This window comes from Cervus canadensis, chromosome 1, assembly GCF_019320065.1.
Source record: "Cervus canadensis isolate Bull #8, Minnesota chromosome 1, ASM1932006v1, whole genome shotgun sequence".
In the NCBI taxonomy this organism is placed as follows: domain Eukaryota; kingdom Metazoa; phylum Chordata; class Mammalia; order Artiodactyla; family Cervidae; genus Cervus; species Cervus canadensis.
Genome location: NC_057386.1, coordinates 33,100,283 through 33,125,481, shown reverse-complemented (window position 1 = coordinate 33,125,481; position 25,199 = coordinate 33,100,283). Strand labels below are relative to the sequence as shown.

Below are 25,199 nucleotides of genomic sequence, written 5' to 3'. Positions count from 1 at the left end.
ATTCACCCCAGAAGCCCCTTGCATATGGTGCGTCCTCCTTACTTTTTTAGTCATTTTAAGCTAAACCAGTAGTGAGGGACAGGGAAGCCTGGCATGCTGCAGTCCATGGAGTCGTAAAGAGTGGGATGTGACTTAGCAACTGAACAACCACAACACAAGCTAAACCAAAGAACTTGGGACAGGAAGACTCAGACAGGAGGGCAGGAAGCCTCATGCTGACTTCTTTGCAGGTATGTGACTGTCAGTACCATTTTGCCCGCTGGGAAGATGGAAAGCAAGGGCCCCTCCCCTGCTTCTTTGGTGCCCAGGGGCCCCAGATAACACGGAACTTGCTGGAGATTGAGGACATCTTTCACAAAAACCTGCACGTGCTGCGAGCCGTCCGCGGGGGCATCCTGGACGTCAAGAACACTTCTTGGCATGAAGACTATAATAGGTGAGAGCGTCGCAGACCACCCCCTCCATAGACAGGGAAGTGGGGCAGGGGAGACCAGAGCGAAGTGTGGGGGAAGCAGGTCAGAAATGGGGGGCGAGCAGGGGAAGCGCATGGTGGCTGCTCAGACTCAGGGTGCCACAGCCAGCCTTTCTGGCCTTGGATCCCGGTTCTGCCACAGACTAGTAAACATGACTCTGGGCGGATTGCTCTACCAGCCTGGGCCTCAGTTTCCTCCTCTATAAAATCTGGTTAGCGATACAGCCTACCCCACTGAGTTGTTTTGAGGACTAAATGGATTCCTGTGTGTGAAGCGCTCAGTGCTGACACTGAGGATGCCCTCTGTACATAAAACATCAGCGTCAAACTCAGGGGACATTTTCTTGGGGCCAGGCCATGTCGCCCACCCTTCGACATGCCTCTAATGGTGCAGGTTCCGGGCTGGAGTCAAGGACCTGGAGGTGATGACTCAGAACTTGATCACCTCGGCCTTCGAGTTAGTCCGTGATGTGGAGCACGGGGTGCTACTGCTGGACACCTTCCACCGGCTCTCGGCCCGAGAGGTGGGACTGCCCACCAGCTTCCTTCCTCCACCCCTGGTTCGCTTGAGCTTTCCTTCACGTCCTCCTGGTCCTTCTAGATGCTGTCCAACCTCCATTTGTGCTCTCACCCACGTCCTAAAATGCCAGCGCGTCTTTTCTTCCTCTGTCCCTGCCCGCCCCCTCCTCTTGGTGCCTGGAGGGCTTGGGGGCAGGACTCCCATGGCAGGGGTTTAGCTTTCTTCCAGGATGGGGAGCTGCAGGGACCCCATATCCCTGGTCATGTCATTTACTTCCTCTTCTTTGTCAGGCCATCAAGCGAACATATGACAAGAAAGCTGTGGACCTCTACATGCTGTTCAATAGTGAGCTGGCACTCGTAAACCGTGAGCTGAACAAGAAGTGGCCCTACCTGGAGCCCTACATGGCCCAGTACTCAGGGCAGGCCCACTGGGTGCGCATCCTACGACGTCGCATCGACAGAGTCATGAACGTAAGCCTGGCCTTTCCCAGAACTTGTTCTCAGTGCCATGACGGAGTTTGCAGGCTGAGCCCCAGGCTGGTGGGTGGGAGCCCTGGGGGCCAGTCCAGAGCATCTCCCTGGAGAGGTTTCCTGACCTGAGACTAAGTAGGTGCAAGGGGCGTGGCAGAGGAAGTGGCCTGTCCTGAGGTAGGGCTCATGCTTGTTTTTGACCTTGTGTCTCTTTAATCCTTCACCTCTTGTAATTGACTTTCTTTTCCCAACTTTTTTCCTCAAGCTGAATGTCGTGCTTCTCTTTCTTATTTTATTTTATTATCAGAGTATGATTGTTTCACAGTGTTGTGTTAGCTTCTACTGTACAGCAAAGTAAATAAGCTCCGTGTATCCATATAGCTCCTCCCGTGTGGACCTCCCTTCCACACCCGGCCCCCATTCTACCCCTCTAGGTCATCATAGCACAGTGAGCTGAGCTCCCTGTGTAACACAGCAGATTCCCACTAGCTATCTATTTTACACACGGTAGTGCGTGTATGACAATGTGTGCATGTGTGCTTAGTCGCTTAGTTGTGTCTGACTCTTTGCGACCCTGTGGACTGTAATCCCCAGGCTCCTCTGTCCATGGGATTTTTCAGGCACGAATGCTTGAGTGGGTTGCCATTTCCTTCTCCAGGGGATCTTCCCCATCCAGGAATCGAATCCATGTCTCCTGGTCTCCTGCCTTGGCAGGCTTTACCCCTGAGCCACCTGGGAAGCCCGTTCATGGCAGTGCCACTCTGCAGATTCCTGGCACCTTCCCCTTCCCTGTCTTCATTTTGACTACCTCTCTCACTGTGCCTGGTCTCTTCCTCTCACCTTTCCTTCTGGCTCCCCCTTCCCCCCGAGTAGTCAAAGTCGATCTCCATGCCCTGTCTTACACATATAATCGGGGTGTGTGTGTTGGGGAGGGGACTAGGGCTCTCAGGGCGATGATAACACGGAGGAACGTGGCAGGTGGATCCCAGCGTCCCTGGTTCTCCTCCACAGTGTCTTTCCAATGCTCATTTCCTGCCCCACATCGGGACCGGAGAGGAGAGTGTGCACACCTACCAGCAGATGGTTCAGGCCATTGATGAATTGGTGCGAAAAACCTTCCAAGACTGGACAGCCACGCTGGACAAGGACTGCATTCGGCGGCTGGACACGCCACTGCTACGAATCAGTCAGGAGAAGGCAGGCATGCTGGACGTGAACTTTGACAAGTAGGAGACCCTCCCCGCCCCTCTCCCGCTCTGCTCGTCCTTTCTATGGCGCCTTTCCCTTCCCCAACCCTCCTGAGAGTTTTAACTCCCGTCTCCTGGTTCCTCCTCTCCATTCCTCTGATTCTCTCTTACCCCATAATGTTTCCTCCCACTTCTTAGTCTTAAAAAAAAAAAAAAAAAAACTGATTAAAAATAGAAAGTCCGCTGTCACCTACTACACCAGTGATGTAGGTGTCCTGCCACTAGGTGGCCACGGTGGCTCAGTGAAATCATCCCAACCATGAGCCACCGAGGGGGCTTTCCTGAGAGTCAGTGGGGCTCTCAGGTCATACCCTCTCCTATAGTTGTAGAATCATGACATTCTCATATCACCAGGATTTTCAGTTTAACCAGTCTATTCATTAGTTATTAAAAAATACATAGTGAGTGCCTTCCATGTGCTAAGAACCAAGATGGGCACAGGGGGTGTATCCAGTGATGATGTCCTTGTCCCCTGATGCTCTGTAAGTGTACTGTTCTACCCTGGAGCCCTGCCTCCTTCCCAGATAAGATGCAGAAGAGAGAAATAAAGAAGGAACTGGGTAAGGTGGCTGTCTACAGAGATGACGACCCTTCTGATGACAATGTTTTCCTAATGGGAAGGAAGTCACTTTCTACTTGATTGGTTTGGGCTCCTTGTCATCAGCAAGCCCCTATAGTAAGGGTGGCTTCCCAGGCTTCTAGAACTGGCTTTAACTCATGGAATGTCCTTATTTGTTGGGGAAAATGTGGAAGGGGCTTTGCCAGAGAGGGCCTGTGTGGAGATGGACAGATAGACTGAGTGTGTCTGTCCTGGTAGCCGAAAGGAACCTAACGGGGAGGAGATGACACATGATGTTTGAAGCAAAAGAACCAAGAAGGGGAGACAGTGCTGAGTGTCAGGTCAGAGGGGTGAGGGGGAGGCAATAGTGATAAGGATAGAGATGAGAAGCCACATGGATCAGGAAGCAGATGACAAGCAGGGTGTGAAGACTAGAGGGTAAGAGGTTTGAGATAAGCCTCTGACCAGGGAAGGATGTCGAGATCTGCTTTGATAGGGCTCATGGTTTTTTGAGATATGGCCAAGCAGGATCCTATAAAATGGCCTCATAAATCACCAATAAGATTTATTTTAAGTATTTATTTATTTGGTTGCACTGGATCTTAGTTGTGGTATGCAGCATGTAGGGATCTTTAATTGTGGGATTTAGTTCCCTGACCAGGGATTGAACCCAAGCCTCCTGCATTGGGAGCGTGAAGTTTCAATTACTGGATTGCCAGGGAAATCTCTTAAGTACTTTTTAATATGAATAGTAGCATACTGTTCACACTATTTTATACATCTGAAGTGTTCTCAAAATGATTTATTTGATTTTTTTCTATTATAAAATTCTTGATCCTTTTAGAAAATTTGCAGAATGCAGAAAAGTAGAAGGAAGAACAAGATTCCCCCAAAGATAACCACTCTTAAAGATTTGCTGTGTATATATATATATGTGTGTGTGTGTGTGTATGTATATGTATATTTATCACTCCGTGTTTCCCCCACTTCATATGTTTCATATGGTTATTTTTCTTTAATTTTTAGAATCTTTTTAACTTAAAAATGTATTTATTTGATTGTGCCCGGTCTTAGGGTCTTAGCTGTGGAACCTGAATCTTTAGTTGTAGCACGTGGGATCTAGTTCCCTGACCAGGGGTGGAACCCAGGCCCCCTGTATTGGAGGAGAGGAGTCTTAGGCACCAGGCCACCAAGGAAGTCCCTCTTTTTTTTACTTTTTAAATTAAAGAATTTAAATAACAGAAGTAGTGCATGCTCACTGTAAAAGAAAAAAAAAAGAGAGAGATTGATGTATAAAAGAATATAAAGGAAAAAGTGAAAATCCGGCACACAGCTCCACTCACTCCCTAGAGGTAACCGTGATTACCATGTAATCAAAAATACACACTGCACACATAAAACAGGATCCCATTATAAACAGCATTTTTTAACTTGCTTTTTTTTAAGGTTAACAACATGTGTGGGAGATTTTCCATTCTGTGTGTACAGAACTGCATAATTGCTCTTCATGGCTTACAGGTCCCCATGCTTTGACTGCACCACAATCTAACCCGTCAGCCCACTGCTGGTGGACCTGGAAGCTGTGTGGTTTCCGTGAGGGTCCTGAGCATTCTGTGCTGGGGGTGCTCGCCTGGACTCCCTGAGTCTTGTTCCCTTCTCCCCACTGTGGTGTGTCCACCTGACATTTGAGCTTGGCACCTGGCCACGAAGCCCTGATAAGCTTAGGAGACAGCTTTCTGTCTGCTGTGATGATCTCTCGTCGAGAGACACATTGGATATTTATCTCAAACACAGTTTGCATAATCTTTATAGCAGAGCTTAACAAGACAATTTTGGGCCAAATATTTATGGCCTGGGTTTAGCAGAGACCCAAATAATGGCTAAAACACTTCTTCCAGAGAGAAGAGGTACCCTGATCCTTTGGCAGTTGTTGTCTAGAGGGATCTGTTATAAGCTGCTTTACATTTTTGTGGCTTTAAGATAAAACTACCTCAATCCAGTAAATAATGTATAGGGAAAAAACAAAAAACCATGATCACAGGGAAGGATTTTGAAAAGTCTGGGCTCATTAAACCAGTAAAGACATCCAAGACAGTTTCAGCTTTTCTAAACTGTAGGACGCCTCCAACGAGGGGCAGATAACTTTATCACGTCTACTTTTTTGTGCTCATGATCTAGATAACGTCTTGAAATAAGCATGCTCTTCAAATGCCCTGATTGTCCTCAGAATTACCTGACTCTCCCTCCATTCTGGGAGACTTCCAGTCCCTAATAGCACCGATCTTATCTTACAAAGGGTTTTGTTGTCCCACCTTCTATCCCAAATATTTGAACTCTGAAGTCCAAATTGGCTTTTACCACATTTTACAGCCAGACCAGCCTTACAGATTGCACTTAACACAAACATATTCCAGATGGCGTCTGTATCCTGGCTGAAAAGAGCTGTGTTATCGGTGTTTAAGTAGCCAACTCCTCTGTGTAACAGGACTTCTCCAAGGCAGGACAAGGGACACTGGCGTCTGATGGTGTTTTGCGACTGGGACTTCCTCTTCCTCCTTTTCTCTCTGGTCTGACAGCACTTTCTCCATCAGGTCAGTTCATTTTGGGCTGTCAGCACCAAACCCAGTCAGCCTACCTGCCCTGGCTCCATTGCCTGAGCACTTGTTCAAGGAAACAGAAAATATTTTACAAAAATAATTCCCCAGACTGATTTTTTAAAATTAAATTTTTTTGACTATGCCATGATGAGGCATGTGGGATCTTAGTTCCCCAACCAGGGATCCAACCCATGCCCCCTGCACTGGAAGTGCAGTGTCTTGACCACTGGACCACCAGGGATGTCCCAGACTGGTTGTGTTGTTTTTTTTTTTAAGAAATTTTTTGTATCAGGAAAATAAATTTGCATTCCAGAAACTTCTTGACAAATTTCTGGCTAAGCCTGAACATCATTGTGAAAAAAGGTCCTCATAGGGTTTTCAGCTCAGCATCGAGAAGGTGTTTTTCAAATTCATCGTGTTGACTGACAAGTTAAAATTTGATAATTTGGCTTAAAGTTATTTTGAAAATCTTGTCAAGATGAGGAAATGAAGGAACAATTTAGTGCACTGTTGGATAGAATATATATCCAAGTGGGCTTACCAAGATGTTGACAGAGTCAAATTCAAGGCCTCCAGCTTGAAGAACATAAGAGAATATGATTCTGTTACTAGAAGTGTTCCTGTACGTATTTACACCTCTCCTGGTATAGCTATGATAGAATTTGTGGTTAAACTGATATTCAGTGCTTTTCTTAATATGACTCTGTTAGTATTGTTTGCTGTGGAGCCAAATCATGTTCTGTTGTTCCAATTCTCTCCTTGCTTGTATGACACTTGCTCTTTTTGGAATTAACAATGACCTCACTATTTTTGCTAGCATACTATTCACTATCATTAATTCTTCCAGACCAACCAATAAAATTCCTTCGGGTAATGTTTTCCTTTGCTATCTGACTTGTCATGTATGTTATCACTTTTGTGTTCTTCTTAGTGCTATCTCTCCTGGGATTCCCTTGTCCTCTTTCTTCAGTCCAACTGGTTGGTTTTGAGGCCAGGTGTCACTCTGGGACTTCCCTGAGCCTCTTTTGTTGTTTGATTCCCGCTTTCCTTTGTCTTCCTCTTTCTTGGTTTATGCTCTTATTTTGGTGGGGTACATTCTTTAGTAGCTTTCCATGGTACATGGGAGGTAAACTTTTTGAATTCTTGCATGATTGACAACAACTGTTTTCTGCCTGACATCTGTTAGTCACTTGGCTGGATGTCGGATTCTAGATGGAAAGCAGTTTTCCTTCGTTTTGGCTGCTCTCTTTTACGTTGGAGGCTTTCCTTAACTGTCCAGTAATCTGCTGTTCATTCCTATTTGAGAGAGCTTTCTTCACTTTGAAGAATTTTGACACGGTTTCAAAAACAACATACTTCAGTGAAGATTGTCAAGGTGTGAAAAACAGCATTTCTTCGTCCACAGTCTCTTAAAGCACATATCACAAATGAACGCTTGATAATAATTTCCTTCCTTGGTATAGTCCTCTCCAATAAAGATGGAAAACTTGCATTGTGATGTCATGTCCTATATTACTACTTTAGTGCTTGCTTAGTAGAACAGATGCAAAATATTCTGAAATTTTCACCTCAGTGTTCTTTTAAGATAACATCTTGGTGATATTCCAGATAAAAAGCTTCATCATAATCTTGAGATTATGGGGCTTTTTATCCTCTGTGATTAAAAAATGTAATTTCTTTTTTTTTTTTTTTCCAAAAAAAGAAGAAAACACATAGATTTACAAAGTCAAATGACTCGTACTCAAGATGTAAAAATGTTTAAAATATTACATATTTTCTTCTGGCACTTTGTGATTTTAGTCTTTACATTTGGTTCTTGGATCCATTTTCAGTTTATTTTGATTTAGGGAGAGAAGTGCAGATGCAACTTGAGTTGGTTTTGTGTTTTTTTAATCTATCCCCAGATGGCTAGTCAGTTGACCCAATCTCATTTATTGAATTGCTATCTTTATAGTATAACAAATTCCCAAGTATGTCTGTGTCTATTTTGGGATTCACTATCCTGTTCTGATAGGTCTATTTATTCATAGGTAGAGACCAAATTGTTTTTATTATTGTCCTCATTACTCTCCTTTTTAGATTTTTTTCTTGGATATTTTAAATATTTATTTCTCATAAGTACATTAGAATCTCTTTGTTTAGTTCCCCAAATAGTCCTATTCCTATATTTTGGGGGGGAACAAGATTGGGTTAAATTTATAGGTTAACTTAAGAAGAATGAACATCTTTAAGATTTGAGTCTTTTCTATCCAAGAATAGCATTTCTTTCTTTCAATTTATTTAAGTCCTGTTATTTTGTTCATAAGATATTTTTCATACATATTAACTGACTAACAAGAAATGTGATAATATATATTAACATCTTTTGATGATCTCTTAATTTTTGGTATTTTATTTTTGTTGTTTTAATTATCACTGGTCTCTTTTTTTCCACGATAATATTGAACTGGTCATAGTTTTTATATTGGAAAACTTTGATTTTAATGTTAATTTTATACCCAGTCCCTTTTACAACTAATTCCCTTGTTTAAAATAGTTTTTTTAGTTTTTAAAAATTTGCTTATTAATTTTATTTTTGGCTGCACTAAGTCTTTCGTTGCTTTCTCTAATTGAAGCAAGCGGGGGCTACTCTTTGTTGTGCTGTATGGACTTTTCTTCTCAGGCCAGGGATCAAATCCATGTCTCCTGCATTGGCAATCAGATTCCTATCCACTGTGCTACCAGGGAAGTCCAGTTTTTCCCTTTTAAAACATTTTTAAATTATGAAAGATCATGTCATACATATAGAAAATTACTTAAAACCTACATGTTCAATTTAACCTATAGGTATAAAATAAACACTTTTGCTACTGTCACCTAGGTCAAGGAAAGAATGTGGCCAGCAGCCCAGAAGCCCTCCTACTTCTATTTTTCAGTTGAACTATCTGTCAACACTTACAATTCAGGAGACTTTATATAAAAATTCACTTTCTGGCCTCTCTTGAAATCACACTGAGCCCACATCTCACTTGGCAGCAGACGCCTGGAACCGTGACTCTTGTAGATGGACCACTCACTCTTTCACTCAACTTTAGGCCAAAACTCAGTTGCAGTTTATCATTGCATTAGAGCTGTGCTTGCCTTAGAGTAAGTGGAATTCCTGAACTTTGCTTTTGATAATGAAATCCAAAGGAGCGATGCTTGGTTGGATATTGGAAAGTCGAGGTGAGGGAGGACATGTAGTTCTGGTCCAGACAGTGGGGTGGGGCCATTTCTGCATAGATGCAGGTGTCCTCGGCTGAGAGAAGGAGCTGAAGCCGCACAGTGCATGAGGTCACCCAGGGCTAGTGTGCTGGGTGTGCATACCTCGAGGGGCTGGCATGCCAGGGAGCCGTGGGGGAGGCGGATGCTTTGCTGAGTCTCCAGAGTCAGCTGGATGAGACTTCCAAGGGACCCTGGAGAGAAAAGGCTGCTTGTCCTGCCGGGTGGAGCTGACAAGAGAAGCACCGAGGTTCAGAAGCCAGGGAGGAAGGTGGAGAGGAGGCCACTAGATGTGGAGACTTACAGGGGAGGGTGAGGCCGAGGAGGTTCTCAGAGTGTAGCTACAAGAAGTCCTATGAGGAATCCTGGGCAAGCTAGATGGAAGCAGATTTAGGGACTTCCCTGATGGTCCAGTGGCTAAGACTCCATCCATGCTCCCAATGCAGTGGGCCCAGGTTCAATCCCTGGGCAGGGAACTAGATGCCACATGCTGCAATGAAGAGTTTGCATGAGGCAACTAAAGATCCTGTGTGCCACAACTAAGACCTGATGCAGCCAAATAAATAAATTAATTAAAAAATCTTTTTAAAAAAATTCAGACTTAGAGGGGAAGGTGGGAGGCAGCTCTCAGGGGACTGAGGAACGAGACGAAAGGAAAAGAAGGGGATTCAGGAGGCCAATTTTTCACAGAAGGCAGGCTGTGAAGGGGGCAAGCAGCGTGGTGCCAGGATGTGGAGTCGAGGCAGTGTATTTTGATTTTGTTTTAAGATTATAGAAACTTGGCTTATTTAAATGTTGATGGGAAGGAACGAGTAGGGTGGGAGTGTAGGCGAGCTGGAAAACATGGTGTCTGAGGATGCAGAGGGAAGCTGGATTGGAAGGACTTGGCCTTGGATGCAAGGAGGGCCTCTTCTGTAGTAAACAGAAAAAACCGTAGGTACGGGGCAGTTACATTTATAAGTTTTAGAGCAGGGAGCATGTGGAGTTCTCCCCTGGTGGCTTTCATATTTCTTTGAGGGAAGAGGTGGGGCTTTCTGTGGACAGTGAGAGGAGCAGACCAGGTTTGAGAAAGCAGAGGATTTGCAAACAGTCCCTATGAGAACAGGAGAGACAGCAGATTGGGGAAACCCCAGGGGTACAGCCTGAGAGGCCAGCTGGGACCAGAGACCTTGAACGTGCAGCCTGCTAATCTGTGTGGTCGTGTGATCTTCTCCAGCTTTGCTTGGCCACCTTCACATGGGCTCAACAGAGAAGAGAGTGGACAGAGCCATGGATGGGGTTTGGTCAGGTGGCTTAGACTAAAGAAGGAGGCGAAAGACTGAGAACTGGTGAGAGAGCAGCGGAAGCAGGCAGGGTCCTTGGAGGAGGGAATGGAGGTGGAAGGGGACAAACAGGCAAGAAGAAAGGCCAGGGGTCAGTGACCTGAACGTCCCCATGGGATCAAAGGTCGACTAGGAGGACTTGAGTGCAGGTACTGGGATGGGCAAAGAAGCTGAGCTGGGGAGGGACCATCTCAGAGACTGACCTTAAAGGTGGCGGGACATGAGTTCCAGGGCACGGCCACTGAGTGGGGAGGAGAAGGTCACTGGGTGTGAGGTGGCAAAGGACACTTAGGACAAGGGCCACAGACACAATTTAAAATTTTTTGGCATTACTTTTAATAAAGGAGAAAGAAACAAGTTAAATGAATTTTAATTTTCAACCCAGTATTCCCCAGATATTACCTTGCCAATATGTAATCAATGTAAAGAATTGTTCACAGAGAGTTTTCTATTCTCTTTTTCATGCAACATTCTCTTTGCCTTTCATCTTTATGTCTCTTTCTCTATTTTCTGAGGGATCTCTGTCAAATTTATCTTGTATCTTTCTTTTGATTTAAAATTTTTCTGCTTTATTTTTAACTTCCAAGAGCTCTCTTCATGTCCCTTTTATAGCATCTTGTTTCTGTCTCACGGACGCTCTTTGTTTCTTATCTCTCTCTGAGGATGCTCACTGTGATTCTGCTTGTTTTTTCTTTCTGGGGTGGGCCACCTTTCTGCATCTCTGTCCCCTCTCCTTCCCTCCTGGTTGCTTTTTTCTGTTTAAGGAAAGATAGACCCATTTGAATTCAGAGTTCCAAAGAATAGCAGGGAGAGATAAGAAAGCCTTCCTCAGTGATCAGTGCAAAGAAATAGAGGAAAATAATAGAATAGGAAAGACTAGAAATATCTTCAAGAAAATTAGAAATACCAAGGGAATATTCCATGCAAAGATGGGCACAATAAAGGACAGAAATGGTATGGATCTAACAGAAGCAGAAGATATTAAGAAGAGGTGGCAAGAATACACTGAAGAACTATACAAGAAGGATCTTCATGACCCAGATAACCATGATGGTTTGATCACTCACCTAGAGCCAGAATCCTGGAATGTGAAGTCAAGTGGGCCTTAGGAAGCATCGCTATGAACAAAACTAATGGAGGTGATAGAATTCCAGCTGAGTTATTTCAAATCCTAAAAGATGACACTGTGAAAGTGCTGCACTCAGTAACTCAGTATGCCAGCAAATTTGGAAAACTCAGCAGTGGCCACAGGACTGGAAAAGGTCAGTTTTCATTCCAATCCCAAAGAAAGGCAATGCCAAAGAATGCTCAAACTACTGCACCATTGCACTCATCTCACACGCTAGTAAAATAATGCTCAAAATTTTCCAAGCCAGGCTTCAATAGTACGTGAACTATGAACTTCCAGATATTCAAGCTGGATTTAGAAAAGGCAGAGGAACCAGAGATCAAATTGCCAACATCCACCGGATCATCGAAAAAGCAAGAGAATTCCAGAAAAACATCTATTTCTGCTTTATTGACTAAGCTAAAGCCTTTGACTGTGTGGATCACAACAAACTGCAGAAATTTCTTAAAGAGTTGGGAATACCACCTGACCTGCCTCTTGAGAAACCTGTATGCGGGTCAGGAGGCAACAGTTAGAACTGGACATGGAACAACAGGCTGGTTCCAAATAGGGAAAGGACTACGTCAAGGCTGTATATTTTCACCCTGCCTATTTAGCTTATATGCAGAGTACATCATGAGAAGCACCGGGTTGGATGAAGCACAAGCTGGAATCAAAAATGCCGGGAGAAATACCAATAACTTCAAATATGCAGATGACACCACCCTTATGGTAGAAAGTGAAGAAAGAACTAAAGAGCCTCTTGATGAAAGTGAAAGAGGAGAGTGAAAAAGTTGGGTTTAAACTCAACATTCAGAAAACTAAGATCATGGCATCTGGTCCCATCATTTCATGGCAAATAGATGGGGAAACAATGGAAACAGTGACAGACTTTATTTTGGGGGGCTCCAAAATGGTGAGCCCCCAAAATGGTGACTGTAGCCATGAAATTAAAAGACACTTACTCCTTGGAAGGAAAGTTATAACCAACCTAGACAGCTTATTAAAAAGCAGAGACATTACTTTGCCAACAAAGGTCCATCTAGTCAAGGCTATGGTTTTTCCAGTAGTCATGTATGGATGTGAGAGTTGGACTATAAAAAAAGCTGAGCAAAGAAGAATTGATGCTTTTGAACTGTGGTGTTAGAGAAGACTCTTAGAGTCCCTTGGACTGCAAGGAGAACCAACCAGTCCGTCCTAAAGGAGATCAATCCTGAGTTTTCATTGGCAGGACTATGTTGAAGCTGAAACTCCAATACTTCTGCCACCTGATGTGAAGAACTGACTCATTGGAAAAGACCCTGATGCTGGGAAAGATTGAGAGCAGGAGGAGAAGGGGATGACAGAGGATGAGATGGTTGGATGGCATCACCGACTCAATGGGCATGAGTTTGAGTAAACTCCAGGAGTTGGTGATGGACAGGGAGACCTGGCGTGCTGTGGTCCATGGGGTCGCAAAGAGCCGGACACGACTGAGTGACTGAACTGAACTGACTCCCACCTTTTGTGCAAGGAGAGGCAGAGATCAGTGTTCTGCGACCTTTGGTTGTCTGATTGTATTTCAGGGACGGGGGCTGGAAAGCTGATTGGCAGCTCTGCTGAGCAGGAAGGGGGGCTTTTCAACTGCGGGCCTGTCTGAATGGGCTGTTTCCTGGCGACTCCAAAGGTCATCACCCTCGGCAGGTTTCCGTTTAGGCTGGTCTGAGGTCACAGAAAACCATCTCTCAAACTCTGTTCCGGAGGATATAGGTCCCGGTGCCAGAGTGCTGGTGTCTGGGTGGGAAGGGGAAGTGGGGGTCTTAACATTCATGTGTACGTGGTGACTCACCGCCCCTGCTTTCAGTGCGTTACTCTCTCTTGCAACTGGGCCTGGGGTCCCCAGTCCAGGGACCCTCTGTTTGTCTCTGCATTGCTTCCCCAGACAAGAAACCTTCAGTCTTACGCTGGGGCGAGGAGGGGCAACTTGCTTAACTCTGCAAAGTAGGAGAGGGGACATGAGTAGGGCTGCTTCCTAAACTTTCAGCTGTTCTGCTTGTTTTAGTCCCACCACCACCCCTTTTCTGAGATCCTTGGAGACACCGGGCCCCCGAGCCTTTGGAGGGGGTTCTTGGCCATCTCCACCGTCAGCTGAGGACTTTTCTTCTGCTCCTTATCCATCTGCTCTTCCACTTTTCAAATGTTTTCAGTTATTATCTCGTTGTATTTGTGGACTTATGCCTTAAACAAATGAAACATTCTTTACTGTTGTTTTAGTGGTTTGGGAAGAGGAGCAAAAGTCAGCGGGTCCAGTTACCTTCTTTACCCTGAGGTTCTGCTTCATTTATTTTGTTTTATCTATTTATTTGGCTGCGCTGGGTCTTAGTTGCAGCATGTGGAATCCAGTTCCCTGACTGGGGATTGAACCCAGGCCCCCTGCATGGGAAGTGCAGAGTCTTAGCCACTGGACCACCAGGGAAGCCCCGCTGCTTCACTTCTTACTTTTAAATGTCTCCGTGCACCCCAACCCCATACCTCTTGAACTGGTGTTGGTTCTGGCTTGCACCCTTGCACAGTCCCCTCAGAGGCTCTGCCTGTCTTTCTCCCCAAGGACCCTGTTGATCCTCTTTGTGGAGATCGACTACTGGGAGCGGTTGCTGTTCGAGACACCCCATTACGTGGTGAATGTGGCTGAACGTGCCGAGGACCTGCGCGTTCTTCAAGAAAACCTGCTGCTTGTCGCTCGGGACTACAACAGGTGGGGCCCACTCCTCACTGAAGCCCTCCTGCATGCCACTTCCTGCCTTCTCTTTGTTTTTTATCTGCCCCATGATATTGTCCATTTCCTACAGTACACATCCTTCATATTTTGTCCATCTCAAGAAAAAAAAAAAAGGTTTCCTGTTCTCTCTCATGTGGCCCTGCGATGATTCCTGTCCCTTGCAGTGTTGTCTTCTATCTTTAGAGTACAGAGCAAAACAACAGGTCCCCTCCCACCCCATCAGGCACTTGGACCATGTATATTGTTGGCCTGAGTCGCTTCTCTGGGAAGGAAGTTGATGGCATTAGGTTTATGGGCCCATAACAACATAAGGTTGGTTGAACCAAGCAAGGTCACGCTGGCCCTCCTCTTAATGCCATTGGCACTCATCTCTGAAGTGAGGCTTTGCTCAAAATTGGGTACCTTTCTCAGGCCATTTCAAGTCCAAAGAGGTGGGACCAACAGTCTTGTTTGGGTGTCTAGAACTGTGTTGTCCAGTACAGTAGCCACTAGATGCATGTGGTTTTTTCTATTTAAGTTAATCAAAATTAAATAAAAGTTTAAAATTCAGTTACTCATTTGCACAGGCCACATTTCAAGTGCCCCACAGCCACACGAGGCTAGTGGCTACCATACTGGGCAGCACAAATGGCAGAATATTTCCATCATCACAGAAAGTTGTATTGGAAAGTCCTTGCCTAGAATCATGAACTTTCATATTTCTCCACCAAGTGTCCTGGTGTGGAGGTGAGGTCTGTCTGAGCTCGTCCCCATTAGGTACTGACCTTCTCTTACTCGCAGGATCATTGCCATGCTGTCACCAGACGAGCAGGCCCTGTTCAAAGAACGCATCCGGTTCCTGGATAAGAAGATCCACCCTGGGCTCAAGAAGCTGCACTGGGCCTTGAAGGGGGCCAGTGCTTTTTTCATCACAGAGTGCCGCATACATGCCAGCAAGGTAGGTCATGGTCATTTGACCCTAAAGGTCTGCAGGGCTGACTGAGAAGCTGACATGTGGGTACTTAATACCCAAGTCTCGGGTAGTGGCGGAAAGACCAGGGGAATTGTGTGAAAGAAATGAAGTGTGTTTAGTGAAGGACTTTTTTTTTTTTTTTTTTGGTCAGTAATTCTAGCTAGAGAATAGATGGGAGAATGGAATTAGGCCTAGAGGATCTGTTCCCAAACTCCCCCATGGGTGGGATCTGACTCCAGGTACAAACGATCGTGAATGAGTTCAAGGCATCCACTCTGACCATTGGCTGGCGAGCCCAAGAGATATCAGAGACACTGCTGGTGCGCATCAGCGGCAAACGGGTGTACAGGGACCTGGAATTTGAGGAGGACCAAAGAGAGCATAGGGCAGCCATTCAACAGAAATTGATGAGCTTGCATCAGGATGTGGTGGCCATCATGACCAACTCCTATGAAGTCTTCAAGAATGACGGCCCCGAGGTAAGGATCCTGTGGCCAGGGCTTTGTGGGTGAGCAGATCCCCAGCCCCCCCAGCCCCATCAGAACCTTCTCTTGGTCATCCCCCTCCCTCCCCACCCCAATTCTGTGTGTGCCTCTCAGACATCCCACTCTAGCCTTGGATTAACCCAACCTTCAGCTTTTCAGCCTCTTCCTTCAGGACTTGGCGTCTGCCTTTCTATTAAAACAACTCGTTTCCCTCCCTGTTGGCTGGTTCTCATTTCCCAGGACCTGCCCTGTTTTCCCTGAGGGATTCTCTTTCCCACTCTTCCCACAGATTCAGCAGCAGTGGATGCTGTACACGATTCGGTTGGACCACATGATGGAGGATGCTTTGAGGCTGAACGTGAAGTGGTCTCTGTTGGAACTGTCCAAGGCCATCAATGGGGATGGCAAGACCACCCCCAACCCACTCTTCCGAGTGCTTGTCATTTTGAAGAATGATCTTCAGGGAGGTGTGGCCCAGGTGGGTCGGAACCACTTTGCCCCGAACATCCTGAAACCATCACACTTTGTCAGTTTCTGTTAATCCTTAGACTTGGCCCTAGGCATTGGTTTTGTCCTACAGCTTCCAGGCCTGGTTCTGAGGTGTCCAGCCTGCCTAGTCCTGAACTCACCTCCTCCAGGGCCTCTGCTGAGCCCTCTCCACGATGCTCCCACAGGTGGAGTTCTCACCAACTCTGCAGACCTTGGCAAGTGTGGTCAATGACATTGGCAACCACCTCTTCTCCACAATCTCTGTCTTCCGCCACCTCCCTGAAATTCTCATCAAGCGCAAGTTTCAGCGTGAGCCCATCCACACCATCGTGGGTGAGTAGGCATCCAGTGCAGGGGTATCAAAAGCCTAGGACCAGATGAGGGCATTCCCTGGCAGTCCAGTGGTTAAGACTCCACATGCACTTCCAGTGCAGGAAGCGTGGGTTTGATCCCTAGTTGCGGAACTAGGAACCCACATGCCACGTGGTGTGACCAAAAAAAAAAAAATTAATTGAAAAAAAAAAAAGGCCTAGGACCATGTGGAGCTAGGAGGAGAGACCAGGGCTGTTTCCGGACATACCTGGCCAGTCATCTCCATGGATGGTGGAAAACCCAGGTCAAGGGGCTGGACTGGGGAAGGGAAACAGGACGCAGACAGGGGTCAAAATTAGGTGATTGATGCTCAAGGGGTTTGGAGTTTGGTGTGAGGAGACCCGGAAGGAAATGTTTGGGTAACAGGGCTGGGATGTAAGAGGCCTGGATACCAACAGGTGAGACATCTGAATCCCCCAGAACAGAGTCATTCTTTTATGTTCTGCTTCCTCCTTCGTTTTATACTACTCACATTTGAGTGTGTTTCTTTGGGGAGGTGATGTTGGAGGGTAGACTCTGGGGCAGTAGCCAGGGGCTGGGCTGGGGCTTGGGTCGGGGTGGAGGTTAGTGAGAAGTATCTTACTGGGTCTTGAAGAGCGGGATGAGGACATCAAGAAGATCCAGGCCCAGATCAGCAGCGGCATGACCAACAATGCAAGCCTGCTGCAGAACTACCTCAAGACCTGGGACATGTACCGCGAGATCTGGGAGATCAACAAGGACTCCTTCATCCGCCGATATCAGCGTCTCAACCCGCCTGTCTCTTCCTTTGATGCTGACATTGCCCGGTAAGGAGCTGTGAGGATCATAGGAGGGGGTCTGGCCTGGAGGCTGAGGGGTGAGCAGGAAATGAGAAGAAAGGCACTGGACCTTTGTTTCTCAAGGAGGTAGGGATCCAATGAGAGCTGGGAAAAAAAGAAACGTCAATTAGATTTTTTTCCCACTAATCTCTCTGCTGAAGCACCGCATCAGCAATTTAGAGTTTCCATCAGTCTTCTCAAAAGAGCATATTAATAATGATTTCCTCACCTGCTTAAAATTTATAAATGAGTCTAGAACGTTCTGTCACAGTCAGTTCAGTTCAGTTCAGTTCGGTTGCTCAGTCGTGTCTAACTCTTTGCGACCCCATGGACACCAGGCCTCCCTGTCCATCTCCAACTCCTGGAGTCCACTCAAACTCATGTCCATCGAGTCGGTGGCCATCCAACCATCTCACCCTCTGACATCCCCTTCTCCTCCTGCCCTCAATCTTTCCCAGCATCAGGGTCTTTTCAAATGAATCAGTTCTTCACATCAGGTGGCCAAAATATTGGAGTTTCATCTTCAACATCAGTCCTGCCAATGAAAACTCAGGATTGATCTCCTTTAGGACGGACTGGTTGGTTCTCCTTGCAGTCCAAGGGACTCTCAAGAGTCTTCTCCAACTCCACAGTTCAAAAGCATCAATTCTTCTTTGCTCAGCTTTCTTTATAGTCCAACTCTCACATCCACACATGACTACTGGAAAAACCATAGCCTTGACTAGATGGACCTTTGTTGGCAAAGTAATGTCTCTGCTTTTTAATAAGCTGTCTAGGTTGGTTATAACTTTCCTTCCAAGGAGTAAGTGTCTTTTAATTTCATGGCTGCAGTCACCATCTGCAGTGATTTTGGAGCCACCCAAAATGAAGTCTGTCACTATTTCTACTGTTTCCCATCTATTTGCCATGAAGTGATGGGACCAGATGCCATGATCTTAGTTTTCTGAATGTTGAGTTGTAAGCCAACTTTTTCACTCTCCTCTTTCACTTTCATCAAGAGACTCTTCACGGTAAACTTGTTTTTAAAAAAAAATACTTAAAAATCTTTCAATGTGTCATTCCAGAACTCTCTCTACACCTGTAAAAATTCACACATTGTCATTCATATAATTAGAGTCTTAAAAAATTAAGTTAATATGGAATCCATTTCTCACTTATTATGTTTGAAAACATCATTAGAGTTTATGGCTTTTAGAAAGTAAAATATGCATGTGGTTAGTAACTTAAAAACCCTGTAAAGCAATTATCCTCCAATTATAAGTAAATTAATTTTAAAAAACCCTAAAGAGTTGTCAAATTAAAAATAAAAGACTTTTTACCAAAAAATCAAAAAGATATAAGGGAAAAGTTGCTCTTGTGGGGAGTACCATAGGATCCCGTTGGAAGAGGAGAGATGCTAAGGATCTGGAAAGTAAGAGACGTGAACAGTTTCATTTTAAAAGTGCAGACAGGAGTTAAATTGAAGAAGAGTCTATTTTTAAAATTTTATTTATTTAACTTACTTATTTTGGGCTTCACTTTCGTTTTAGCACATGGGCTTTCTCTTGTTTTGGCACATGGGCTTAGTTGCTCCACAGCTCATGTGATCTTAGTTCCCTGACCAGGGATTGAACCCACAACCCCTGCATTGGAAGGCAGATTCTTAACTACTAGACCACCAGGGAAGTCCCTGAAGAAGATTCTTAAATTCTGATCTGAACCCTCATCTCTTTGTCCTCTAGTCATTCATTCATTTGTTCAAAAACCACCATTGTCTTATGGGTCATGAAGAATAAAAAAAAAAAGAGCAAGTTTTCTCCTCCCAAGGGCTCTAGTGCAGTGGGGAAGATACAAATATTGCTGACAGAGCAGTGGCTGTGGAGTCTTGAGGAATGTTGAAATCCCATCTCCACCATTTACAGCCGTATAATCTTAGGTCGGTTCCTCTCATTCTCTGGACCTCAGTTTTCTGTGAAATCAGTGTTATACTATCAACCACATAACCTTGTGAGGTTATTAAGTACACGTGGAAGCACTGTGTGAACTCTGAAGCCTGCATGGGCTAACATGCTCATTGCTGTTATATCAGCTTCCCTGTGATCAGCGCTGTGGGTGAGGCATGCAAAGTGCCGGCGGTTCAGTGGAAGCAGAGAGAATGTCCAACCTGGGGATGTTAGAGGAGGAAGGACGTGGATGAAGGGAGTGACTTTTGGGCTGGCCTTTTTGGAATGGGTAGGATGCCAGCATGCAGAGATGGGCAGGGAGAGCGTGTTCACCAAACAGCATCCAGGAAGGAAGTCAGCAGAGGGCTTTATGTCCAGCGGCCACCGTCATCCTCTCCACAGCCTCACGGGGTGGGTTCTGTTCTCATTGCCACGTTCCAGATGAGGAGACTGAGCCTCAGAGCCGTTAAGTAACCCACCTGAGGGCATCTGAGCCTCAGAGCCATTAAGTAACCCACTAGCTGAGGGCACCTGAGCTAGTGAGCAGGACTGTGTGAACTCAGCCTGGATCTCTGTGCCTTGAAATCAGACCAAGGAGTCTGAAAGCAGTGAAGGGAAAATGACACCATCACAGCAGTTTTTCCCGGGCAGGTGGAAGTGGGGAACACCTAGGGGCAGAAGGATGCTGGATGGGCGGGAAATACCACCAAGTCAGGGCGTCCGGCACATCTGCCAAGGAAAAGCCATCCTAGTGGGGATGTGTGGGCTCTTTCAGCTACACAGAGGTGGCTAATAATGTGCAGAAGGAGGAGACGGTCCTGAACATCCAGTTTGTGCTCCTGGACTGCTCGCACCTCAAGTTCTCGCTGGTGCAGCACTGCAACGAGTGGCAGAACAAGTTCACGACCCTGCTCAAGGAGATGGCGGCCAGGCGGCTCCTGGAGCTGCACACCTACCTACAGGAGAACTCGGAGAAGTATGCGGGCTGGCCTTCGGTGGGCAGGGGCACACTGGCTCAGGCCACCGGTTGGGGAGAGCAGGCCTGGCCTTCCCACCCACCCTCGCTCCCTTCCCCTGCCTGCAGAATCAGCCGCCCTCCCCAGACCCTAGAGGAACTAGGGGTCAGTTTGCAACTCATGGAGACCCTGCAGCACGAACTGCCCACCATGGAAACCCAGATCCCTCCCATTCACGAGCAATTTGCCATCCTCGAGAAGTACGAAGTGCCAGTCCAGGACAATGTGAGTTCCAGCGGCCCATCCCAGCCCCAGGCCCTTGGCTGTCAGGAGGGAGAGCAGAGAAGTGAGTAGCGGAGAAGGTGCAAGGCCCCAGAGCCTCTGAGAGCCAAAGTTAACTTGTGTGCTCTTTCCGGTCAGCTGGAAGATTTCTTTCAGGCCCAGCAACTGCTTGATCTCTTTGGGCCTTGTTGCCCAAGAGCTTGGAACTTGGCCACAGACTCTGGTCTAGAGGATTGGAAAAGAGTTCTTCAGGGAGTTGGTGGGACAGAAAGAGCTCCGTGGGCCACCCTCCTTTTTGTGATGTCCCCAGGTGCTGGAAATGCTGGACAGTCTCGGTGGGGAATGGGTTGCCTTCCAGCAAACACTGCTGGACAGTGAACAGATGCTGAAGAAACACAAGGAGAAGTTCAAGACAGGCCTCATTCACTCAGCTGACGACTTCAAGAAGAAAGCACACAATCTTCTGGAAGAATTTGAAGGCAAAGGTACCCTTCTCGCAACCTTTCCTTCTGCTTTTCCCTTGTCTTGACTCAGTCTTTCAAAGTGTGGGCCCCAGGAAAGTGCCAAACAAGGGAAAGAGCCAGGCACTGCTGCCAGTGATATACCTGTTGTCACTGAGTTTTGGCTGGAAGGCAGCAGCCCTGCTCACGACTCAAGTTTTCTTACACCAGCTTTTCATCTCACTCATTACTGACTCTCCAGCCACAGTTAGTAGTTTCAATGCATTCTTTTCAATGCATCCCCTCTTGTTTTCCTTCTCTTGTGGGAGGAAAGAAGTGAGATTTAGACACAAAGAGGTAGGTGAGCCACAATGGCCTTTCAGAGGACCTTGGCCTTGAGTGAGAATCTGGACCTCACCTTGGACTCCCCACAGGCCCCTTCACCAGCAGTGTGGGGCACCAGGCAGCCCTGGAGCAGATCGCCCATGTGCGGGCCATGCTGAATGCCATGCGGGAGGAAGAAAACATCCTCCGTGCCAACCTGGGCATCTTCAAGATCGAGCAGCCAGCCTCCAAGGACCTGCAGAACCTGGAGAAGGTGGTGTGCCCATCAAGGCCCTCATGGTGACCGGGGGGCGGGTAGGAAGCAGGAGAAGGGGTCCCATGGGCCTCAAAAAACACCTGGGACCAGGAAGATGGTGCACGAGGAGCTTTTTTAAAAAATGGAGGTAAAACTCGGAGAGCAAAAGAGCCATTTTACAAATGAACAGTTCAGTAGTATTCAGTACATTCACGATGTTATACAACCATCACTTATAATTCTACAATATTTTCATCACCCCCCAAAGAAACGCTTTAGCAATCATACCCTACCCTGTTCCCTCTCCCCTAGCCCCTGTCGACCACTAATCTATTTTCTATGTTCAGTTGACCCTTAAACAACACTGGGTTTGAACTGATAAGGTCCGCTTATACATGGATGTCTTACAATAGTAAATACTATAATACTACACAATCTGTGGTTGAATCCACAGATGGGAAACTATGGATATAGATATACTGCAGATATGGAGGGCGGACTATAAGTTATACACAGATTTCCCACTGCATAGAGGGTTGGTGTCCCTCACCCTCATGGTTTTTAATGGTCAACTAAACATGGATGTTTCCTATTCTGGACATTCCGTATAAATGGAAGCATGCAATATGTGACCTTTTGTGTATGGCTTCTTACATTTGTCTAATATTTTCAAGGATCACCCATGCTGCAGCATGTGCCAGTACCTCGTTCCTTTTTATGCGCGAATAATATTCCATTGTATGGATATACCACATTTGTTTATCCATTAACCTGTCAATGGGCATTTAGGTTGTTTCCACTTTTTAGCTACTGTAAAGAGTGCTGCTCTGACTATGCCTGTACTTGCATATATTTGAGTTCCCATTGCCAATTCCTGTGGGTATGGACGTAGGAGGTCCATACCTCCTGATCACAAGGTAACTCTGTGTTTAACTTTTTGAGGAACCTCCAAGCTGTTTTCCACAGCAAATGCACCATTTTACACTCCCCCAGCAGCGTACAAGGGTTCCTATTTCTCCACATCCTTGTCAACACTTCTCCCTTTATTTTTGGCCCTAGTCATTCTGGTGGGTGTGAAATATCTCCCTGTGGTTTTGATTTGCATGTCCCTACTGACTAATGGCATTGAGGATCTTTTCAAGTGCTTGTTCCTTGAGGCGCTCTTAAAGCAAGAGAGTGGAGGAAAAAGTGTGAACTGAAGGGGAGGCAGCTCTGCATTGCCAGGAGGGAAAATCTCCTGAGGATGAGAGGAGGTGTTTGTCAGGGAGAAGGAGGGTAGGAGTCTCCTGACTCTGTCACCCGTCTGGTCTGGTCCCCAAAGGAGCTGGACGCGCTGCAGCAAGTCTGGGAGATCACCCGAGACTGGGAGGAAAACTGGAACCAGTGGAAGACAGGCCGGTTCCTGACCCTGCAGACAGAGGCCATGGAGACCATGGCCCATGGGCTGTTTCGCCGCCTCACTAGACTGGCCAAAGAGTACAAGGTGTGTGAGGCGAGGGTGGAGGGCTGCGGGCAGGCGACTGAGGAAGGCGGGCTGTGCTGGAAAGGGAGCAGGTCTCCTGACGTCTCTTGCTTTTGCTCAGGACCGAAACTGGGAAATTATTGAAACCACTCGCTCCAAAATAGAGCAGTTCAAGAGGACCATGCCGCTCATCTCGGACCTGCGAAACCCCGCCCTTCGAGAGCGGTGAGGCTGCTCCTCACACCCTGGTCTGGCCTGGCAGTCACCCGGTTCTCCCGGTTCTTCCCTCCATGGCATTCCCACCTTGCTCTGCCCCTCTGTCCACCAACACACACCTTGAAAGGAGGCTTCCCAAGAGCCCATTGCCTTTCCCTGTCTGTCACACTCTTCTGGGTTCTCTGACCTTCTTGGCTCTTTCCCTTCTGTCTCCTCTCAATTTATGTTGTCTATCATAGCTCAACTTTATGTCTTCTGTCCCACAAAAGCCTGAATTTTTTAGTCCAAAGTCTAACATTTGTCCTTTAGGGTTTTTTTTACTTTTGTGCCTTAAGAGGCCCTCGCTGATCCCAGAGCTGTCAATGCAGTATCTCCGTACTCTCTTTGCATACTTTATAATTTTGCTTCTCAAGTTTAATTCTTTTAATGCATCTGGAACTTATCATGTTATAGAGGAGGACTTTGAAACTGTTGAGGCTAGCATAGACTATTTCATATGTGGTGTTTTAATAATTGTATATCCATTTAGGAGTAAATAGTTTTACTTCTTTTATATTGCCTCTAGCATGATGCTTTTGGCAGTGCTTCACTAATATCTATTATATGATTAAGTATAATCTAACCACTTTATTTGCTTAAGTTATTTAACCTCGCTAAGCCTCAATTTCTTCACCTACAAATGGAATAACATTTATAGAGTGATCATGAAAATGAAATGCCTCATGTAGAGCACTTGGCCCAGCACCTCATCTCTAGTAAACCTGCGATCATCTATCTGAACTCCTTTTCTAGAGTCAGCAGCTCAATCTCTGTATTCCCCACGGTGCCTAAAATAGGATCTTAGAGCCTATTTAGGAAATACCTGTTGAATCTCAGATTAATAAAGGCATGGAATCATAATATCCCAATAGAAGAAAGCTAGGGAGTGATGCTCACACTTCCCAGTAGGCCCTGCTGACCTTTTGTCCCCAGCTGATCTGACTTTTTGTCCCTGGCTACAGGCATTGGGATCAGGTCAGGGATGAGGTCCAACGTGAGTTTGATCAGGAATCAGAAAGCTTCACCTTGGAGCAGATCGTGGAGCTTGGGATGGATCAGCATGTAGAGAAAATTGGGGAGATCTCTGCCTCAGCCACCAAAGAGCTGGCTATAGAACTGGTATGACAGAGTCCTCTCCCATACTCCCCTGTTTCCTCAGCTTTCTGAAGCAAAAGCTTCCAGCTTTTCATGATCTGAGGGTCCCTCCCAGCTCCTGTTACCCTTGGGGACTAAATACCTGATTGATCTGTCCCCCACAGGCATTACAGAACATTGCCAAGACCTGGGATGTGATTCAGCTTGACATAGTGCCCTACAAGGATAAGGGCCATCACCGACTCAGGTGGACAGGGCTGCGGGACCTGGGCTTCGGAGTGGGGACCCGGTTTGGCAGGTGGGGAAGGACTATGATTCTCATACGTTTCACCCCAGAGGGACTGAAGAAGTATTCCAGGCCCTGGAAGATAACCAGGTGGCTCTGTCTACCATGAAGGCATCTCGCTTTGTCAAGGCCTTTGAGAAAGATGTGGACCACTGGGAGCGCTGCCTCTCCCTCATCTTGGAAGTGATTGAGATGGTGCTCACAGTGCAGCGTCAGTGGATGTACCTCGAGGTTAGGATCACTGCCTGAGCTCTCCCTACATCCTGTTTTGGCTCCTTTCTCTGCAGAGCATTTAGATAGTTGCCCTGTTATCAGCCCCATTGTCCCACCTCTAAAGCCACTTTTCATCTAGGACCTAAGCATCTGACTCTGAGTTCTTACCTCTCATCTTCAGCTTCCTCCTTGAAAAGCCTTTGTTCTCCTTCCATTTTTCTTCTTGAACCCATATACCTGGCCTCCCAATCCCAAGTTTTGTTCTAGAACCTAGACATCCCTTTGGTTCTTTCTTTTTTTTTTTTTCCATTTTA

General features: G+C 46.3%; 1 protein-coding gene and 1 non-coding gene across 2 annotated transcripts in view; one reads left to right on the top strand and one right to left on the bottom strand.

Annotated features, from left to right (window-relative positions):
* DNAH2 (dynein axonemal heavy chain 2) overlaps window positions 1–25,199 on the top strand; it is a 106,011-nt gene that overhangs the window by 27,152 nt on the left and 53,660 nt on the right. Inside the window, exons 9-27 of the mRNA XM_043475089.1 lie at window positions 231–436; window positions 867–996; window positions 1,283–1,465; window positions 2,477–2,691; window positions 14,126–14,272; window positions 15,077–15,233; window positions 15,488–15,727; window positions 16,023–16,211; window positions 16,408–16,555; window positions 17,190–17,382; window positions 20,092–20,292; window positions 20,401–20,557; window positions 20,865–21,039; window positions 21,429–21,592; window positions 22,896–23,057; window positions 23,158–23,261; window positions 24,254–24,410; window positions 24,551–24,633; window positions 24,723–24,903. Of these exons, the coding sequence (XP_043331024.1) occupies window positions 231–436; window positions 867–996; window positions 1,283–1,465; window positions 2,477–2,691; window positions 14,126–14,272; window positions 15,077–15,233; window positions 15,488–15,727; window positions 16,023–16,211; window positions 16,408–16,555; window positions 17,190–17,382; window positions 20,092–20,292; window positions 20,401–20,557; window positions 20,865–21,039; window positions 21,429–21,592; window positions 22,896–23,057; window positions 23,158–23,261; window positions 24,254–24,410; window positions 24,551–24,633; window positions 24,723–24,903 (3,192 nt within the window). The remainder of the gene's footprint in view (window positions 1–230; window positions 437–866; window positions 997–1,282; window positions 1,466–2,476; window positions 2,692–14,125; window positions 14,273–15,076; window positions 15,234–15,487; window positions 15,728–16,022; window positions 16,212–16,407; window positions 16,556–17,189; window positions 17,383–20,091; window positions 20,293–20,400; window positions 20,558–20,864; window positions 21,040–21,428; window positions 21,593–22,895; window positions 23,058–23,157; window positions 23,262–24,253; window positions 24,411–24,550; window positions 24,634–24,722; window positions 24,904–25,199) is intronic.
* TRNAG-UCC lies at window positions 13,921–13,993 on the bottom strand. Its single transcript has one exon. It is a non-coding gene; the product is annotated as a tRNA-Gly (tRNA).